The sequence below is a fragment of the Sceloporus occidentalis genome, unplaced genomic scaffold, assembly GCF_023333645.1.
Source record: "Sceloporus occidentalis isolate IW3139 unplaced genomic scaffold, rSceOcc1.0.p SCAF_6, whole genome shotgun sequence".
Taxonomy (NCBI): Eukaryota; Metazoa; Chordata; class Lepidosauria; order Squamata; family Phrynosomatidae; genus Sceloporus; species Sceloporus occidentalis.
Window position 1 is genome coordinate 63,914,348 of NW_028316986.1, and position 20,579 is coordinate 63,934,926.

Consider the following 20,579-nt stretch of genomic DNA (forward strand, 5'->3'; position numbering starts at 1 on the left):
AGGGCCACTGGCCTGGAAAAGGTGCAGCAAAAATGCCTAATTGGGAAGTCCTGGTATTTCTACAGAGGTTAATTGATAAAAAAAAAGTATCTTTAGATGCTACAGTGAGAATTCCAGAAAGGAAGCAGCTTCAGATAGTGAACTAGAGTACTGTTTTCCCCTCTTTGTCCTTGAAGTCCAAGGCATGGTGGACCTAAGACTGAGAATCACAGATTTAAAGTACGTGTGAGTGTGTATTAAATAGGCTCCTATCTATCAGTACCAAGTCATACCAAGGTGTTTTCATTCTGTCAAAAACTTTCTCTTGTTGACTTACCTGTCCAGTATGTTCTGTTTCATCTTTGTTAATGAGATACATTAGGAAAAATCTAAGACAAAGAAAGACACAGTTATTCATGATAAATATAATAAAAAATAATATTTCATTGAAGATATAGAAAACTGAAGAAAAACACAATGATTTGATTATTAAAAAATAAAGAAGTCCAATAGGTTAAAAAGGCATGCATGATTAATTAACTTTAGACAATGGAATGAGTTACCTAGAGGCTATATGTCAAATATTTATTTATTTGTTTGATTTCCTTGGGTTATTATATGCTGGAAACATTCAAGTACTTACAAATAATTAGCCAAGTTGTGCTCCTGTAGTGTGTGTGTTTCAAAACCATGGGGCACAGTGTCAAAGTAATCATTGCCTATCCCACAGATAAAACATTTGGTCTAAAAAAGAGAGAGAGAACAAAAATATGTACATTTTTCAAATAGATACAGAACAGGAGAAAGTTTGAAATGATAGATACTGTGTTTAAAATTCAGTTAGCAAAATATTTTAATGTTTTCTGTTACCTCAGACAAGTACTTAAATAGACCTGTTAACTGTCAACTGTCTCCCAGAAGGCTTTTTCTTCCCAAACACTGGAATGACTTACTGGAAAAGATTCAACTGCCAGATACGCTGTTTGAGTTTAAAACATCCTTAAAGACTAGTCTTTTCAAGCAGGTCTATCACTATGATTTTAAAATTATGAATGTTAAATTATGAATTATAAAGTATGGACTGATCATTTTATTACAATATATATTGGTCTTATGGGTTCTTTTAAACTGATGATGATGATAATAATAATAATAATAAGTTTTATTTATAGACCGCTATTCCGTGTTGATCATAGCGGTGTACAGTAAAAAATTGCAATGACAAATACAAAATACAGGATAAAAATTGCAATACATAAATAAAACTTATAACAACATTCCAAAAATACACATTAAAACCATGCATCAAAACCAGGCCAGCTGATATGCTCGATAATGTTGTACATATAGGGGGGGAGTCCCAATATCAAGGGACGTCGGGGAAGGCTTGCCAAAACAGGAAGGTCATAAGTCTCTTTTTTAAGAGGTCCAGAAAGGTGGCGGTGCGAAGTTCCTCGGGAAGGGTGTTCCAGATCCCAGGGGCCGAGATGGAAATGTTTATATCTGGCTTGTGTGTTTTTTAGCTAATTTTATGTTTTATATTTTAATCTGTTGTTGTCCCTGCTTCAATCTACAGGGAGAGGCCAGTAAGAAATAAATATTACTTGTAGTTTTTGTACTAGTAGTACTAGTACTAGTTGTAGTAGTAACTAAGGCGGGATACATACCGCCATTTAGTACGTATAGAATACGTACTAGGGTTAGGAAGGGGCGGTGCTTCCGCACCCCCCTAACCCTAGTACGTATCCTATACGTACAAGATGGCGGCGCCCCTTCCACATGGGCGCCGCCATCTTTGCGTATCGGACGCTGAGCGTCCGTACGCGTCGTGCCGCTTGTGACGTAGCGAGCGCGCCCCTGGCGCCTCGCTACGTCGCAAACGCGACGGTAAAAGAAGCTCCATTTTGGAGCTTCTTTTTCGGTCCGCGCGGGAGTCGGGCCGTCTGAAGGCTCCGGCTCCCCCGCGGACCTACTGGCGGCAGCGGCAGACCGCCGCAAAGCGGCGGTCTGTACCCCGCCTAAGACTTTAAATTGTGCTTGGAAATATCCTGATATCCAGTGGGACTGTTGAAAAATGAGGCCGCCCGACAAACCGGGCCGGCCCAGTTGCCACAGGGAAGAGCCACGGCATTTCCCAGGCCTGGGCGGCCCCCAGCATCCCTGGCACGGGGATGCCAGGGCCAGGATTGGCCCGGGTGGGTGGAAGGGGAGGAACTTCCAGCCCGGCACTGCGGACTACAGGTCCCAGCATGCCTCGGGACCCAGAAGTGCCCCTGATTTGGCGGTGTCATAAAACAGCACCGCCCTGGATTGGATGGGAGGCCGGGAGGCAGGATTGCCCCCCTGCCCAGCCTCCCATTGGACGCCTGGCCTAGTTAAGGCCACGCGGTGCCCAGGCCATTGCCATTGACATGAGGCTCGCCCCACCCACCCTCCCTCTTTGCTGTTGGGTTGCTGTCACAACTTTGGGGGCAGTCACATAGGTCTAGGATCTGTGGGTGTGGTTTCCAGGGCTGCGTAGCCCTGGATCGGGAGTCCAAATGGGACACAGGGGTGCTGAGACCGAGGCGGTACAGCCATTGCGGAGGCTACATCGCAACAGCATTCCCCATTGACAAGAGATGGATGAGCGAACAAACGCATGTGCGAACATGTGATCAAATGCATGGGTGGTTACCAGCTGGGCATTAAGAGCTCTATCCCTCTGTCATCCTGAAGCTTGGCTGAGACCAGGCATATGGGGTTCATCCATCAACCAGGGGTTAGTGGATGACAGATCCAGACCTTATGCTGAGTGGCCAATCCTATTTGCTTTGGGTTATGGTTTTGTCAATAAAGTTGTGGCCTTTTCTCTCCAATTGGGCATTTGTGCTTATTGAGCGGCGGCTTCCCCTCCAAGGCAAGGAGAATTGCTCTCCCTGTAACCATCCCAGTTAACAATCAGGCTGTAGTTCTTTGGACCAGCTGACATTTCTCAATATTTTTCAAAGGCAGCTCCACATAGAATGCACCACAGTAACTGAAATAGGATTTAACTAAAGTATGTGTTACCATGGCCAAGTCCAATGACCCCAGCAAAAGAAGCAGTTGGCATATTAATTTTAATTGTACATAAGCTCAATATACTATGGAATGCATAGAGAATACTGGAATGTATTACCTCCATGTCTTCTTTAACTTGTTCCTGCTGATCTCTTAATTCTCCAAATGCATCAATAATTAATCCTAGTAATAAATATATTAAATATATTAAACATTTGAGTACTGAATTATGACAAAACCTGGCAATTATAGTACTTGAGAATATATCCTTGAATCTGAAATGCAAAGTTGCATTTACACTGGTGTATTCAGCAATAAAGCACAGATGATTTTTGGGCTCAAAATGTCTACCAAACATTTGAGAGCCATGTCTCTCCTTGAAACTGAGGAGGTATTTTCAAAGAGTTGGGATACTGGAACGCTAACACTGGAGAGGTGAGTTGTCTGGAGGTGGCAAAACCCTTAACAATGTTTTACTTTTTTTAAAAAAGCTTTTTTACTTCTCCAGGCAATACAGAACTTCAACAGGCAGCACCCAAGTGGAAATCTTTATCGCTAGGGGGATGGAGCATTAGAAATCATTATATAGCACAGTGTTACAGTCAGATATACTGTTGGTATTAAAAAGTAGCTTCCAGTTCATTGCCATGATTTATGATGGCATCATTCATACTAGGCCATTCTACTCGTGATATTGAACATCACAGGCTGCTAATTACAGACTCATTACCATATGAAATGGTGGCAAAAAGTTTTTGCTTTGCTTTTAAGAAAAAGATACTGCAAAAATGTGGTCATTTCATCTATCATGGTAAACTACCCACTGACACACACACATACTAGAATTTTTTTCAGTCCTTTTGGGTGCTATTTCTCCCTACCTAGTGATAAAAATTTCAAGGCTAACTACTTAAGAACAGCAGTCATTTTAAGACATACATATGTCATCTATCCTTTTTGTTTCTTGCAGCAAGTACCCGTTCATCCAAAATGGTCAGGTTCACCTTATAAAGCAGAACTACTGTAAGTGCTATTCAGAGAACCTGAGGAAAGAAATCCTTCTTGTCTCACTTTAAATCCTCTTTGCCTCCCCACAAGACTTCTGCACACAAACCTTAATGGTTAAAATACGTTTTATGGGGCAATGTTCACAAGCTACATCCTTTTCACAATTTTTTTTCTAATCAAACCTGTATAGCCAGTAAAACTTTAACAGAACCAGTATGGTGTAGTAGTTTAAGTGATGAATCCCAACTCCTGGATACCAGGGTTTGAATCCCTACTCAGTCACAGAAACTTTAGGAAAGTCACATTGTCTCAGCATGAGGAAAGGAAAGGGCAAACCTCTTCTGAATAAATGTTGCCTAGAAAACCCTAAGATAGGGTTGCCATGAGTCAGAGTTGTCGGCACATAACAATAACAATCCATTGATAGAGATCAACAGAAATAACAGCCCAAAGCTTAGAAACACAGAAAAATGAAATAAATCACAACAAAGTCAAGACTATAAATAAGATGTAAGGGGAGATTGGACCTAGCAAAAGAGATAGCAAAGCAGATGGCTATCTGGTAAAAACTCAGGAGCCCAAATTTTATGGTCCAGGAACAATTGTGCAATATTTTGCATACTTTTACTGAAATGCATATCAGGAATAAGCAAGCTTCAGTTCAGGCTTGTATAGGATTTCAGAAGAAATAAAGACTTAACAATGGTGCGTTCCAGACGCGCCAATAATACATGCTCGGCACATACTAGGGTTACAAAAGGGCATCCTTTCTGGATGACCTAACCCTAGTAGGTGCTGAGCACGTACAAAATGGTGGTGCCCTATACACATGGGTGCTGCCATTTTGATGTGTCAGACGCTTAGCATCCGCACGTCCCCCTGCGCTTGCGACGTCATGAGTGCGCACTCGTGCATTGCAACCGCAACGCAAGAAGAAGCCACTTTTTGCGGCTTCTTTTTCTGCTGCCAGGAACCCTCCCCATTTGGAGGCTGAGGCTTCCCAGCAGCAGAAATGGAGGCGGCGGCAGACCGCCCTTTTTGGGTGGTCTGTAAAGCGTCGATGACATTTTAGTTGGAGATGTGTTTTATCACCTCTTCCTGTTTATTAAAGACCTCAACATTAGGAGGAACTTCCTGACAGTAAGGGCTGTTTGATAGTGGAACACACTCCCTCAGAGTGTGGTGGAGTCTCCTTTGGAGGTCTTTAAACAGAGGCTGAATGGTCATCTGTCGGGGATGCTCCGATTGTGAGTTCCTGCATGGCAGGGTTGGACTGGATGGCCTTGTGGTCTCTTCCAGTTCTATGATTCTATGATTAGCAATAAGACTAATTTACTCCTGATCTTGTACTTAGCTGTGTTGGCAAATCATTCCTCTTCATCACAGCCTTTCTAAAGGCAGGAAGTAGCAATGCAGAGACTAAGTAGAAATATACCCATGTTAGTCTGGGTTATTAGTATGCAAAGGAAACTTGCAGCATCTTTTAAGTCTAACTGTGTGAAAGAAGTTGTAGCATGAGTTTTTGTATACTGAAGAAATAATCCAGTTTGACACCACTTTAACTGCTATGGTTCAGTGCTATGGAATCTTGGGATTTGAAGTTTGTTGTGGCACCAGAGCTCTCCAGCAGAGAAGGGTAAATATCTCACAAAACTACCTCAGTCCCATAGCATTGAGCCATGGCAGTTAAAGTGGTGTCAAATGGGATTGTTTCTGCAGTGCAGATGAAGCCTCAGTCTACTTCCTCAGATGTATCTAGACCCGCTATACCAGTGATGGCAAACCTTTTAGGGACCAAGTTCCCACCTACAAAACTCCTTCCTCACAAAGAGACAATTGATTAACAATAGAACTCATTCATCTCTAATGAACTATACAGCAAAAAAATAATTATTTCCATATTAAAAGAGGCATTCCACCCATTGTGATTATTTTTCAAAGCCTAAACAAGACACCAAACTCACTTGAAAGCATAAACAAAAATACTACACATGGGTTGTGTAAATAAAGCACAACACAAACTGGTAAAATTAATGCATACATACCTTGTATGATAGCTAATAGAATAACAATTACAAAGAAGAAAAATGTAATATCAAAGATGATTCGATAGATTTCATATTCATCACCAGCTGGATCTTCAATTTCATCACCAATGCCACCACCAGCGCGTACTCCCACATACATGTGAAACATGTAGCACTGTAAGCACACAAGATTCTAATATTAAAAATGTTACTTGATGCACAGAGAGATAAATACAGATAACAGAATAATTGTCAAAGAGTGTGAATGTATGTCTACCTTAAGGGAAAGGCTGAATCCTCCACATTCATGAGAAAACTTCTAGAAAATATTGATCTAAATACCAAACCAGTTTTGTTCTTTACAAATCCAATTTTGGGCTCAAACCTTAAGGGTGAGTGTTCACTAACACTGCATCCCAACACACCCACTTTCACATGACCAGTGTTAAAAAATATCACCGAGGGAAGGCTAACCATGATGAAAAGAAACAGTAGACAATTCTAGTTACTTTCCTATAGCTAAAAAAAATGGTGCCTCTTTAATTTTGTTATCTGCAGACAAAGCCAAATGGTGTAAGCCTCTACAGTAATAGAATGTTGCTTTGGCTTATCACTGGGTTTACAATAATCACAGTGACAACAACATGAGTGGGATCAGGAATAATACCAACAATAAAGTATGTTGTAAAATAAGTAATGAAAGAAAATAAGAGTTACCGTTAGCATGTCGTCACATTTCATATCTGGCATATCTCCATCTTCACTTTTATTGTAGAATTTGCGGAAAAAATTGAATGCAACTACTGTGTATAGGTAAACTACCACTGCCAGTAAGCCCACTGTCAGCACGAGCTAAAAAAAAAATAAGTGACATGATATATTAATTAGGACTACATAGCAATATGATTCAAAGGGATAAATAAAAGAATAATTCTATGATAAATGTCATAGAAAGTCTATGATAAATGCTGTGCATTCTTAAATATTATTTTCCATAGAAAAGGGAAGCATAAGATCCAGTCTATTAACAGAAGCTATAGGTGTGAATCAAATTATGCCCTTTTGTTCACAAAAGGGCTTTTGAGCTAGTGGACACCACACAATCAATAGCAAGTCTTTCTTATTTTCTATTCCCTCCATGCTGGCTCCAAATCTGCTACAGAAGGCTAAAGAGCCCTCCAGAACAATATGTAAAGTGTCACGAGAGGCCACAAGAGAAATTAATAAGGGTAAAACTGGGTAGTTTTTTAAATTAAAGAGTAGTTTGTCTCTTCAGTACTCAGAGGTTTTTATGGAAAAACAAACAAATGTAGTTTTGTACTCATAGCTGTCTTGTCTATATGGATTATATTTGTACTTCAAAGCTGTGCTGTTTTACCAATTATAGTATCCTTTAGTATCATGAATTCTTTGAGATTAACATATTCTAAGCATAACTACTCCAAGAAATCATATGCATAATCAACTCTGGCACTATATTAAGGCTGCCATTATATAAGGTTAACCAACATAATATTCTAATGTAATCAAATGTTAAACTTTAGACAGAAGTAGTACAATAAGGTTGACACTGCCTTCAGATCTTGGATTGGGGTAGACAAGCTACAATTCATAAATCACATACTGCCCCCGAGCCATTTTTTAGGGACCACAGACCTCAGTCCCTGAATACATAATAAAAAATGAGGATGGAGAATAGGTCCCCAAAGGTTAAAAACAACTCCTGAAAGCCTCTAAGCATGGCAGTTTCATGCACATACACCCCTCCTCATGAAAAAAACTGACCAACAATCAATTCATAGTTTAAAATTCACAATTTAAACACCATCTAAACAGGCCTGATGAAAGAAGCTGGCCTTCAATACTGTTTTAAATTTGGATAGCATATTCAGCTGTCATCTGGCAGGTCATTCTACAGTCTAGGAGCAGCTGAAGAAGATGCTCTCAGGGTGAAAGTTGCCTATTTAGTCCTTGATGACTGCTGTAAATATCTCCCAGAGGACCTGATTGCATAGGGCGGATTATATAATTTCTTGTGTTTTTGTTTTTAGCTGCTCATCAGTGATTCTGCGGCGGTGAGGTGTACCATAAGCTGTGGGAATGAAAATTGCCTCTAAGCTCTTCCCAGCTTCCCCTATTGGCCTGTTTAAATACATCGGTCAAAACCAGGGGTAGGCAATTGCATAGGGCAAAGCCAAAGTTGAGGCATTATGGGGACTGTATGTCAAAAATATTGATAGAAGCCATAGCCAAAGGTCAGGAAATGTTAGGCTTACAATCCAAAATATCTGGAGGGCCACATGAATGAATGAATGAATGAATGAGATTTTATTTATATACCGCTGTTCCTTCGATCACGGCAGTTTACAAGATACTAATAAAATACAATACAGTACAATACATATTGTCCACCCATGTACAATAATTTATTTGGAAGTAAGTTCAGTTCATCTGAGTAGACATACAGTACATATGATTGCATGGTAAGGCTGCAATGCTAAATTCACAAATAGGGAAGAATTAGTTTTTTTTTGGGGGGGAAACATAGATAGGAATGTGTTGTTAAGGAAAATGCAACATGGGATATACAGTGAATGAAATAAAACATGTATGTGAGAGTCAGGGTGACTCAGCAGAAGCAATTAAGAGCCACACAGGTGTAAAAGGTAATGGAATTAACAAGTCCTGAATGCCAAGGACAGAAATGCAAAGTGGATAATTGAACACACCTGAGAATTGTTAAGTGGTCAAGACTGAGATGATGAAATCATTAATTCTGGTTAGAAACAAGAGAACCAATGAGAATGGATGTACACGCCCACTGGGTGGATACTGACAAGAGTGGGTGGTATGATCCAAGGACTATAATAATGGCTATGAATCCTAATGTATTTTGTGGGTAGTATTGGATAGTTTTGGAGCTGTATATAGTAGAATAAAGTAGATCTTTTATATAAGACTACTGAGTTGTCTGGTGTCTTGAGTGAAGATACAAGAGCCAGCTGGATCCTGAAGAAGTGTGAAGACTTCTGTGGAAGCAAGAGTGAGAAGGCTTGGAGAGTTTGTCAGGGTCTTCAGCCTATTCTCTGTAACTCTGCTGCTTTAGAGCAAAAGCTTTAACCACTGGCCAAAACTGGTCAGCGCCGGTGCGTAACAAGGTGGTGAGTTCGAGCCAGAGGTGAAGAGCAACAACTCCCATCATCCCTGACATGTGTTGCACCTTGTTGTGTAGCTCTGGGTGCCTTTTTGAGTCCTGTCTATTATCACTTTATCCCAGCTGCAATTAGTTTCACTTTGGAAACTGGGCTGCTGTCCCCAGTGAGTAAGACAAAATCAGAATTGCAAATGTAAAAAAGACACTGACTAATATCCAATGGTACCATTCCATTACACCAAAATGATGTTGCACTTGCAAACAGCTAGTTCTGTGCAACATGTGTACATGGTGGAGGGCCTGGATGCAATTCTCAGTTGTTCAACTAATTGTACATATAGTTACAATACCGATTTCATAAACAGTTGTGTAACCCATTCGGCAACCACTTGCATAGCAGGTTGCAATCAAGTGCCTGAGTGACAGTATTCCTCACAATCTCCAGAACAAATCCATAAATCATTCATGCAACAAGAAAACCAAAGTACTGTCTGCATGGGCCAAAAGGCCTAGGTTCTCCCTGGATTCATCTCACCTAGTTCAGATGACGCAGGCCAAAACGACAGGAGCAGGAGCATGCCTGATCCTTCCTGTCCAGATGCAAATCCAGAGGATCCAGCCTGACCACAGGGTAAACAGCCTTTGTTGTTGTTGTTAACCACCCTCAAGTCAATCTTGACTCATGGCGACCCTGTGGCTGAGACATCTCCAAGACCTTCTATCTTCCACTACTCTTCCCAGGTTCTGCAGATTCATACCTGTGGCCTCCTTAACTGAGTTCATCCATCTAACATGTAGTCTTCCTCTCTTCCTCTCTTCCACTTTTCCCAACATTATTGTCTTTTCTAATGAGTTGTGTCTTCTCATGATGTGACCAAAGTACACAGCATCAGTTTAGTCATCTTAGCCTCCGGGGAAATATCAGGCTTAAGCTGCTCTAGGGCCCATCTATTTGCTCTTTTTGCTGTCCATTATATCCTCAGCACTCTTCTTCAGCAGTACATCTCAAATGAATTTATTTTTTCCCTCCATTTTCTTAATCGTCCAGCTCTCACATCCATACATGGTCCTCATTTGGTGCAGGGACAGGTGTGTGGACATCCACCCATTCCCAGGCCGATACAGGAATCAACCTGGGTGAGCACTGGAGCCAGGAAAGCACTGGTTCAGCCCATGCTTTCCTGGCTCTCTCCTCAAACCCCAAGAAAACTTTGCTTGTGCACTGTTTTCTTCCACTAACATTATATTGGATTTAGGCCATTACCAAGATTCCTCAAAATTTTAAAAAATAGTTATCGTTAATAGTTTTTCCCTTGATTTATTATTGTTGATACTGTTTATGTAATTGTCCCTCCTTGTTCAGTGGATTTTAAACAGTGGCAGGTATCTTTCTGTGCAATTAATGACAGAAAAAGTAGCATTACCTGTTTCCCATTGTGAGTCACGGATGACAGAATAGTTCGCAGTGTTTTGAATCCCATTGCTATGTCAAGTAGGTGAGCAGCAAAGAAAAAGTTGTTGTAATGACCAAGCACTGACATGGTCATATACCAGGCCAGGTAAAGAAAAGACTGTTTAAGGAAGAAAGAATAAAAACAACATTATGAGAGAAAAAACTGTGATCATTGTAAATTCAGTAGCTCATATAATCAGGCACAAAGGTTTTAAGGCCTTCACGTGACAGCCAACATAGTATAGTGGATTATGACTCTAGAGAACAGGGCTTGATTCCCCACTCAGCCATGGAAACCCACTGGGCGACCTTGAGCAACTCACACTTTCTCAGCCCCAAAGGGAGGCAAAGGCAAATCTACTCTGAACAAAACATTTCAAGACAGGGTTGCCTTAGGGCCTTCTTGTCAAAAACAGCTTGAAGGTTTACAAAAACAAATGATCATAACAAATGCCAAACTGAAACAAACATTTTAAAAATCAGTTGTTAAAATTTAACTCAGTATTTACTATTACATCAATACTTTTGTTTGCTTTAAATATTTGGCTTGAAATGAAAATGTAGTTTAACAGAAACAAACCCAGCAAATTGCATCCATTATTCCACTAACCACTGGAATCCAAAAGGAATCACTATGTCCACCAACATCAGCCAGTAGACCAGTTTGGGCGATCTTGTACAACTTCTTGCCTGCAACCTCTGAGATGTGCAATGTAATCAGTTTTAAAATGACGTATAGCTACTATTTTAAACAGAGTAGAAATTTACTTTTCCTCTCGTAAAAATAGTCATCTGCTCAATAGAGCAATACTTAACTTATTAGATTTTGCTTGGTGTGTGTCTCTCTCTCTGTTTATGTGTGTATTGGAGTAATTACCTGCTGCCACTTTAAATCAGGCTGCATTACCTGCTAGCATATAAGCTGTTCTCTGCAAGTTTCTCTGTCTTAATAGCTGTTCTATATTGTAATCTGTTAGTATTTAAGTTTGATACAGGTCAGTTTACATCATGCCATCTTGTCTGAAATAACTTTATATCAGTTAGCTATAGGCATAGTAAGCAGTATTCTCTATATTTTCACTGGAATTCTGAGTGTGGGTTTTATTCTGATTGCTGTTTTTATTTCTGTGAATATTATATGTAAGCTTTATCTTGGTTATTAGTTACTTGGCTAAACAGCTTAAGAAGCCTGAGTTTTGTGAAATGGAAATAAAAATATGCAGGATCTTCTGTCTCTTATCTTTTCATTTAGAACATTTGTGAATAACTCCCTTGCTAACATGTTTATTGTTACTATGATTGGCTGTGCTTTTTTTCCGGACATTATTCTTATAACACATGAATGGCTCTGAATTACAACGGGTTTTCCCCCTAGAAATTCAACTGTATAGAACACATACATATACATATATGTAAATAAAAGTGTCTTTATTATGAAAGCTATACACATTTGAATATGATATATCCTTCTTTGTATTCATTTAATCATATACCTATAATCCTGGTCTTTACTATTAAGTCTGAGACTTTTATGATTGCATTTGTTTTGTGAACCACTCCCACTTCTAAAAAATAATTCAGTTTCTATAAGCATTTGGTGCTCACAATTCACCTACTAGCCCAGATCAAATAATCAGAATTGTTATTCTTAAAAGCACAATAACAATGGTTGGACTATTGCATATGGAAATGCAAAAGCCAGCTATAAAATCCATGCCTTGTACACACTCTGAAAACACATACTCTGCAAAACACAAGGGGAAACTGGATTCAGTTAACTTGCCCATGAAACCCTACACATCAGTATAATGCACTTTGATTGACTGTAGCATCCAGACAAACAATAATGAGAACTGTACAGCAATCCAGAAAAAAAGTTTGAATGGTTGTCTGTATCTGATGTACCAAAAATCCTAGTGTCTCACATGCAAGGAGACAAGCTGCCTTCTTCCAATAATTTCCATCCATAAAATATTTAAATATCATACTCTAAACCATCTATTAGCTTTTAATGCTCAAAGTTATGCTTAATGTTATAAACTTACATTATCTGTGAAAACAACTCCTAATTTCCACATCTGATACTTTACGTCAATAGAATTTAACCTGAAAAAAGGACAAATATCATAGTTAATATATAAGTAAGGAATATTTCATTCTGCCTATGTAAAAAGAAATCATTGGCAGGTTTGGATAAGGTTACTGCCACCTGGCATACTGTGCCACCTCTCCTACTGCCCCACTTACTCTTTACTCCTCTCCTTCACACAGCTGGTCCTCCTTATCCCACTATTTTCACTACCCTTCATATGAAGCAATAAAATTGTTGGAAGGGGCATTCCAAAACTGCAGGCTTTTAGCAAGGTATAACTAAGATGAGCTTGGGACTATAATTTGCCCAGGGTTGTGCAACTGTTCCTATTCAAGGTGATTTCGTTAATAAACTCTCTGGTCTTTGAGATGGTACACTTGGGCTCTCAGGCTCTATTTCAATGAAGCCTAAAATTGTATGGCACACACCTTTATTCTAATGCTTCTAACTTACAGTCATGTACACCAGTCCAAATATCATAGATAGGTAAACTTTATTTCCATTGAAATTCATGGGGCAAATAAGTCAAATGTGAACAATCGCAACTCTGATTTTCAATCAGTCTTTAAGCATGCAAGCTTATAAGCAAAACAATTTTTATTAGGCTTGGAATCTCATGCTACTTTGCTATCAAGAACATGGATGCCGTCATGTTAAAAAAATGTGGCAACTATTGTTTAAAAGCTATTCATTGCTATCTCAGGTCAAATGCAGTGACAGCAGAGGTTTATTCCTCTTCAGCACTAGTCAAAACTCAGGTGAGTCCTGTTGATATGAAAGGGTCTTATAATGCTAAATGTTGGAATGTCACATAACTAAATACATTTTTAAAAGAGCAAAAAAATCAATACACTTTGTAACAAATTAAGCTTTAAAAGAAAAACTTACACAGCTGATAAGGAACTATCTTTTTTGGGTTTCTTTTTTTCTCGTGTATCACTGAAATCTAGGGCAGCTTTGTCCATTCCAAGCAATTCACTGATTCTGTCCTTGCCATAGAACTCTCCATATTTATCCATAACCTGAAAGAATATGGGTAACTGTTATTTTTTCCTCTATTTTGTAGGTAAACATTTTTATTTCAAGGATTTATTGAAGGATTTAATAAAACATTGTTTCTCAACTGAAGCTCAGATATTCTAACAGCCAATTACAATGTACTTAAGATGACTACTGCTTCAAAAAACTGATTTATCAGTGATTGTTCCATCTGGTAACAGAATCTCAAGGTCCATCTCAGAGTTCAGAATTATTACTTTTTTGGAATACAATTCCTAGAATCTGCAAACCAACTTGCCCTCCTCTCAAAATCCAAACATTTCCAAACTAAAGTCAAGCACCAGACATTCCAACTCTGGAAAGACACAACTTTCTTGGCAAATAACATTAACAATAATAATAATATAGCCCAATGACCATTCAGTGTATCTTACAAATGAAAGAACCATACACTTCTCTGTCCTTTGGTCTAGAGTTTAATTAAGACATGACACATAAGGAAAAGGAAATGGCAGTGCTAGAAGGGATTCACAGGCTGTGCAGACTGCCCTTAAGGGGTGGCCTGCAGCCACTCCAACTGTGCTGGATCAGGGCCACAGCAACTGCACACCATAACCCTGATCGGGCCTTTCTGGGGCTCAAAAAGAAGTCACATAAAGTGGCTCGTTTTTGCACCCTGGAAAGGGTGTGATAGCTATGGTGTCACAGCTTTAAGGTGCTCCTTTGGTGCTGCATCATGGAAACACAGAGCCAGAAGAGTGCCGTGATGCTGTGTGCTGTGTGGAGTGGCACACGGTGTCGCACTACCATGGAGGTGGAGGCAGGGCATGTGTTGTATGGATGCCACGCTCCAACTCCACCCCCAGATTGGCCTTAATGGCCTGTCTGCACAGCCCCTCAGTCTAGCAGATACTGTCTCTTCTTCTCTCCTACTTTTGCCAGGGCAGTGGCAGTTGGGATGGATAGAGAGCCTTTCATCTGCTTCTCGGCCTAGACATGATGGGCCTGTGCTTACCTCTTCTCTTCCTTTGAGACCTGGGCAGTGGCAGATGGGATTGAAAAATGACCAAATGTGAAGAGAGATCTGTTATTGGCATAGCAATAGCCATCTGCTTCAGTGGATTGTAATACAATGATCACATTCAGATGTGAAAGTAACAAAAACTTTATTCCTGTGTTTGGGAGAATCTCTGACAGTTCTGATTATATATTAAGTGGGAGGCAGAGGAAAGGAAGTGCTGGTGCCCAGTAGAGGTACTGAGGAAACACTCATCTCCTTAACACAGGGGTACAAATGATGTCTCTCTATAGACCACAGCTTTCAGCAGGACTAAACAGCAATGATGAAAAATGGTGAGAATTGCAGTTCAACAAAATCTATTCACAATTCCCCTTCTTGCCTTAACAGGGGACTGGTAATATCCAGTGACTGGCAATATGACTAATGCCTTGGGAGCAGTGTAGCCAAGCCTTATCATTTTATTGTATTCATCATTCTCAGGATCGAGACAAATATGAATAAAGCCTTGGATTACATCCACTGATAGATTTTGATGAAGAAGTTTGCAGTTCAAGAGTTCACCCCAAACTATTTAATAATAAAATGCATAATTCAACAACAATGTTAAACATTACCTTTCTTTTCACAAACTTGTCCCAGTAGTTGTTAGGAAATGACCTATAAATATGAAAAGGATATTATTTACATGTAAGATATCATTCATAAGGGTAGATATGCTTTTTCATTTCAAAATTTGCTGTTTATGGTGGATAGTATTGCCTGCATATAAGCCCAACACAAATAATAATTATTATTATTATTATTATTATTATTATTATCATTATCATTATTATTATTAGTAGTAGTAGTAGTATTGGGCCATCCATGTACATGGCACTTTACAAAGAGAATAAAACATTTCTAATTATTTCAATAATTTACATATTACAATACAATACTAAAATAAAATATCTAATATAAAAGGATTCTCTACTGGGGAAAAGGTGCTCAGTTAATCTGTGAGGCTCCTAGGGACTTAATAGCTTGTTTATCTGAATACTTTCAGATAATGCCATTCCTTCAGGGTTTTCTAGTAAATACCAATTCATCAGAAAGACCCTTGAGGTCCTAAAGTCATTTTATGTTCACTGCTCTTGGACTGGAAAAAAAACTATATCAAAGTGTGCTGAAATGAGCAAAATTCAATTTTTGCTCAGCCATGTGACTACTAAAAAATGTGAGTTCAGGGCTAGAATGGGACTTCATATTCCCCTGACATCACAATTTAAGAAACTGGTCCATGCATAATCCTGATTTTATAAAACTTCCACTTGGAATTCTACCCGAGTCTAAACTATGGCAATGAGGTGAGCAATCTTCATTGGACCACCCACAAACCCACATACTGCCTTAAATGAAGTTTATATTGCTGTGTGTGATCTGTATCATGAGGCAAAATTAAAATCTCAAGGTATACCATTCTTTCAGGGGTTTCTAATGCTTCTCATGGGCTATGGATGCATTCATATACAAATATTTGCCCAAACGTATGTGCAACTTCCCTTGATACCAAGATCAAAATGTTTCATGTCTGTGAACAGCTGCTATTTGCAAGTCAAAGGAAACTTCAAATTAAAATCCTCACAGTAAGGCAAACTACAGTGTACATTAGACAGTTACAACTGTTATAGTATTTCATGTTCCTATGTATCAGTGTGAAAGCTGGACAGTGAAGAAAATTGGCAGGAGGAAAAATCAATATATATGAAATGTCGTGCTGGATGAGAATTCTATGAACACTATGGATTACCAAAACAATCAATAAATTGGTCTGAAAGCATAGCAGGCCAACACTCCCATTACAAGCCAAAATCAATATATACAGTGCGCCCGTGTCATACGTGGGCGCCTTTTACACGGCTTTCAGCTTATGCTAAAAGCTGCACAACGGAAGTTGCAATGGTGCACGCACCTGTGGCGCACACGCTGCACCACACTTCATGCACAAGCCCCATTATTTTCAAAGGGGCTCGAGCATACACGCTATTTGCCTTATGCGGAGAGGTCCAGAACGGATCCCCGCACAAGGCAAGAGGCTGTCATACTTTAGACATATCATGAGACAACATGACTCACAGAAAATGTAATACAGTATGCCCTTAATTACGTGGGGATCCGTTCTGGACCCCCCTGTGTAAAGCAAATACCGCCTATGCCCGAGCCCCATCTAAATGAATGGGGCTCGTGCACATAGTGGTGTGGCAGCATGGGCATGCCACAGGCACACACTGCATTCATCCCTATGGGATGCGCCACCCCGTCTCCCTGTGCGGCTTTCAATGTATGCTAAAAGCCGCGTAAAGCGCACCTGCGTATGATGCAGGTGCACTGTAGTGCTCAGTAAAGTAGAAGGGAGTAGTTAAAGAGAAAGGTCATATTACAGGTGAGTTGATTCAATGAAGGAAATGACAGCCTTGACTTTGTAAGACCTGAGTAAGACAGTTGATGACCACCGCTCTTGGAAGTCTCTCATTGATAGGTCGTAAGTCAAAGTCAATTTGACAGCAAATAACAAGAGTTTACAAGTAATTCAGATCTTAGAATTTTCAAAAGTTTTAGATAGCTCTGAGCACTATTCACTCTTGTCCAAGCTGAGAGAGTATTACATAAACTATATTGGGTCAAGAAATGAGTAAATGAAAATGACTCACTGTGTGTTTATGACAAGTCTATCCCACTGCCCTTTAATGTCATCTTCTGAAGGCTGTTCTGTAATGTATAGACCATCAAATTCCAATTTCCTTGCAACTTCTTTTTCTCGTTTAAATATAACCAGTGGAACCTAAAAATTAAACACAAATATAATAAAATTTAGTTTAAATTCAGTGAAGCACTTACAGCATGTTTTAGATAGATGGCTGCTGAAAAGCTAAGACTAAACTCTTAAATGCATATCTATATCTATATATCTATATCTATAGCTATATCCTTTTTTTTCTGGAAACAGTGGAACCAGCGGTAAACTACCAGTGATAGTTTCTGTCTGCATTTTATTCTCAATCATTTTCTGGTTCTCCAGAAGTTCCTTTGTAGTATTTCCCAATTTCTCTGTCTTTGCACTTAGTTTCTTCATTTCCATCTGTAATCCAGAAATATCCTTAGTAATTTTATCTAAGTTTTTGCCAAATGTATTTAGTTCCCTTTGCATTTCCTCTTTCACCTCCTTTCTTGATGTTTTAAGTTCTTGTTTCATCTCAAGATTCATTTCCTCCTTAAATTTTCTAAATTTTTCAAGAAATATTAAAGTAGGACCAGAAGATTTTGAGGCTGCATCAGCTAACCCTCTTCTTTGCGTCATAGATATCACTTGGGCAGTTCTTTTTACTCCTGAAGCCATATTTGATGATTAATTATAGTATTTGTCACAGATGTATTCTTATTTCTAATTTTCCTCAATTATTTTAACCATAGAATTATAAATTCTCTGTTCAGTTCTAAAACCGTAAAAATAAATCAGTATAGTCAATAATTTCTATTGTAATCAAATATAATTAATTTGTCATATCCAATTAAATATATAGCACTATCTGTAAATATACAAATCATTCAATGTCTGCTAATTAATTGTAATACCTGTAATAAAGAACTCTTAATTAATTTTTATGTATTTTTCTATATCTTTCAGTGTAATATATTTACTATGGGTGTACAATATCAACATTTCACAATTAAAGCAATCCCAATTTCCTTAATTAATACTCAATTAGTTACCTTAAGTTAATTTCACTTAGACAAAGAGATCAACATGGTGCACACTATCTAAAACAAACATTAGTATTACAGCTTTGGTAGACATATGTCACTTCCTTCTCCACTTACTTTCAAACAGTAATACCCAATGATGCAGAAAAAGGAGATGACTGTATGTAGAATGGCTAAAATACGAAGTGTAGGTTCCATGTAGCCACTACTTTCTTCAAGAACATAGTGCACAGTAATGATTCGATGTGATGGGGTTTCCAGGCTGCTTAGCTTGGTGTTTTCAGCAATATTAACCACAGGAGCCTCCTTTTCTTCAACCACTGCAGATGTGGAGACCTATTGAGGCAATTTGCAGTGAGTGAAATAAACAATTTTCTATAAATGCCATACTTCTACACATTTCACATACAGACATTTGGAGGTGAGTTAAGATGTAGAAGCAGGCCCGTTTCAAAGCAATATGAATGGTGGTAAAACTTTGTAGAGGACACATGGATAACGTCCTATCTAATGTTATGTTCTTCTATATTGCTGGTTATTTTTTGCTGTGAAATATTCAGTTCTTTTGCTTTATACCAATGTGGGGGGGAAATGTGAGGTGATAGCATTTGTTACTGAGAAGCATTGCAACAATGGCTTGTACCTAAACATTTTGTTGGTGTTGTCTTAGCACCTTGTCAGATAAGTCTTATTGTTCCAGAAGAATGTATAGAGTAATTGGGGGGAAATGCCTTCTTTTTAAAAAATCTTTATTGAGGTTTAACACGATTACAATAAAAGGGGATATCGGGATGGGGGAGGGGAAAGGGGAGGGAAAGGGATGTATATATATTTATCAAATTAAACTTGTCTCTTTGTATAACAACATTGATCTGCTGTATATACCACAAAAATCCATTTTAGCCATAGGTTTTTCCACAATATCTATCTCTGTAAGGATACAAATAGCTGGTAGGTTTCTAAAAATAAAAATAAAGTTCTTCAAAATTGTCTACATAAATCTGTATCTATTCTTTAACCCACATTTTTTCAATCATCTGCCATTTGCTTTTAAATTCTTGGCTTGTTTTCCCTATCATGTGCATAGTCAATCTGTCCATAACAAAGTAATCATGTACCTGTTCTTTCCATTCCTCAATTGTTGGGATCACCTTGGATTTCCAATATTTAACAAACTCTATTTGTGCAGCAGAAATCATGCATAATATTATGCTGATTACATTTTGTGTCAATTTAACTTGGATAATGTCTACAATATTTAATAAGAAAAATTCTGGAAGGAGGGAGATGTTAATTTTTAATACATCTTGCATTTCTGCATGTATTTTTGCCCAGTATTTTTTTTTTACTTTATTGCATTGCCATGTGGTATATGGTACTGGTTTTCCCTTCACATTTCCAGCAATTACTATTGTGTTGTTTATTTATTTTAGCTAATCTGGAAGGGGTTAAATACCATCTATGAAAAATGTTTAAGTAGTTTTCTTTTCAAGTTTTGCATTTAGTGAATTTCTGGTTATTTTTCCAAGTATGTTCCCACATCTCTAATGGAATTGATCTTCCTATATTTTGCATCCACTTGATCATGCATTCTTTAATGAACTCTTCCTTTAATTCGATATCCAGAAAAGTTTTATAGGTTTTTTTAATAAATCCTTTTACTCCTCCCATTAAGATTTTATCAAAATCCTTCCATTCATTTTCTATTCCAGTTAATTTTATATCCTTGTTAAATCCTTCTTTTATCTGCAAATGGTTTCCCTTCTTGTTCTAACTGTGCTCTGGATTTGATTTTTATTGCTTCTTCTGTGAATATCAGTAAGTCTTCATATTTGATCCAACATGTGGTACTTGGATATTCATTAAAGTGAAAGGCTTCTTGTGGAACAGTCAATTTAGGGATTTTTGAGTAAAAAAAGTTTTTATACTGTTTCCATACTTTAAATAAAGTGTTGCAAATAATGTGTGAATTAAATTCTTTATCAATAGGGGAGTATTGTAACACAAGTATGAATGCCAACCTTGTTTCATATTAGTGTGCTCTAACTCTAACAGTTTTTAAT

General features: G+C 38.4%; 1 protein-coding gene across 1 annotated transcript in view; it reads right to left on the reverse strand.

Moving 5' to 3' along the window:
• The window catches only part of RYR2 (ryanodine receptor 2), a 421,553-nt gene that overhangs the window by 5,653 nt on the left and 395,321 nt on the right, over positions 1-20,579 (reverse strand). The window contains exons 96-106 of the mRNA XM_089529854.1: positions 18,634-18,852; positions 17,466-17,596; positions 15,390-15,432; positions 13,644-13,777; positions 12,709-12,769; positions 10,635-10,781; positions 6,774-6,908; positions 6,075-6,231; positions 3,140-3,204; positions 623-723; positions 317-368 (exon numbers count right to left, since the gene is read on the reverse strand). Of these exons, the coding sequence (XP_089385980.1) occupies positions 317-368; positions 623-723; positions 3,140-3,204; positions 6,075-6,231; positions 6,774-6,908; positions 10,635-10,781; positions 12,709-12,769; positions 13,644-13,777; positions 15,390-15,432; positions 17,466-17,596; positions 18,634-18,852 (1,245 nt within the window). The remainder of the gene's footprint in view (positions 1-316; positions 369-622; positions 724-3,139; positions 3,205-6,074; positions 6,232-6,773; positions 6,909-10,634; positions 10,782-12,708; positions 12,770-13,643; positions 13,778-15,389; positions 15,433-17,465; positions 17,597-18,633; positions 18,853-20,579) is intronic.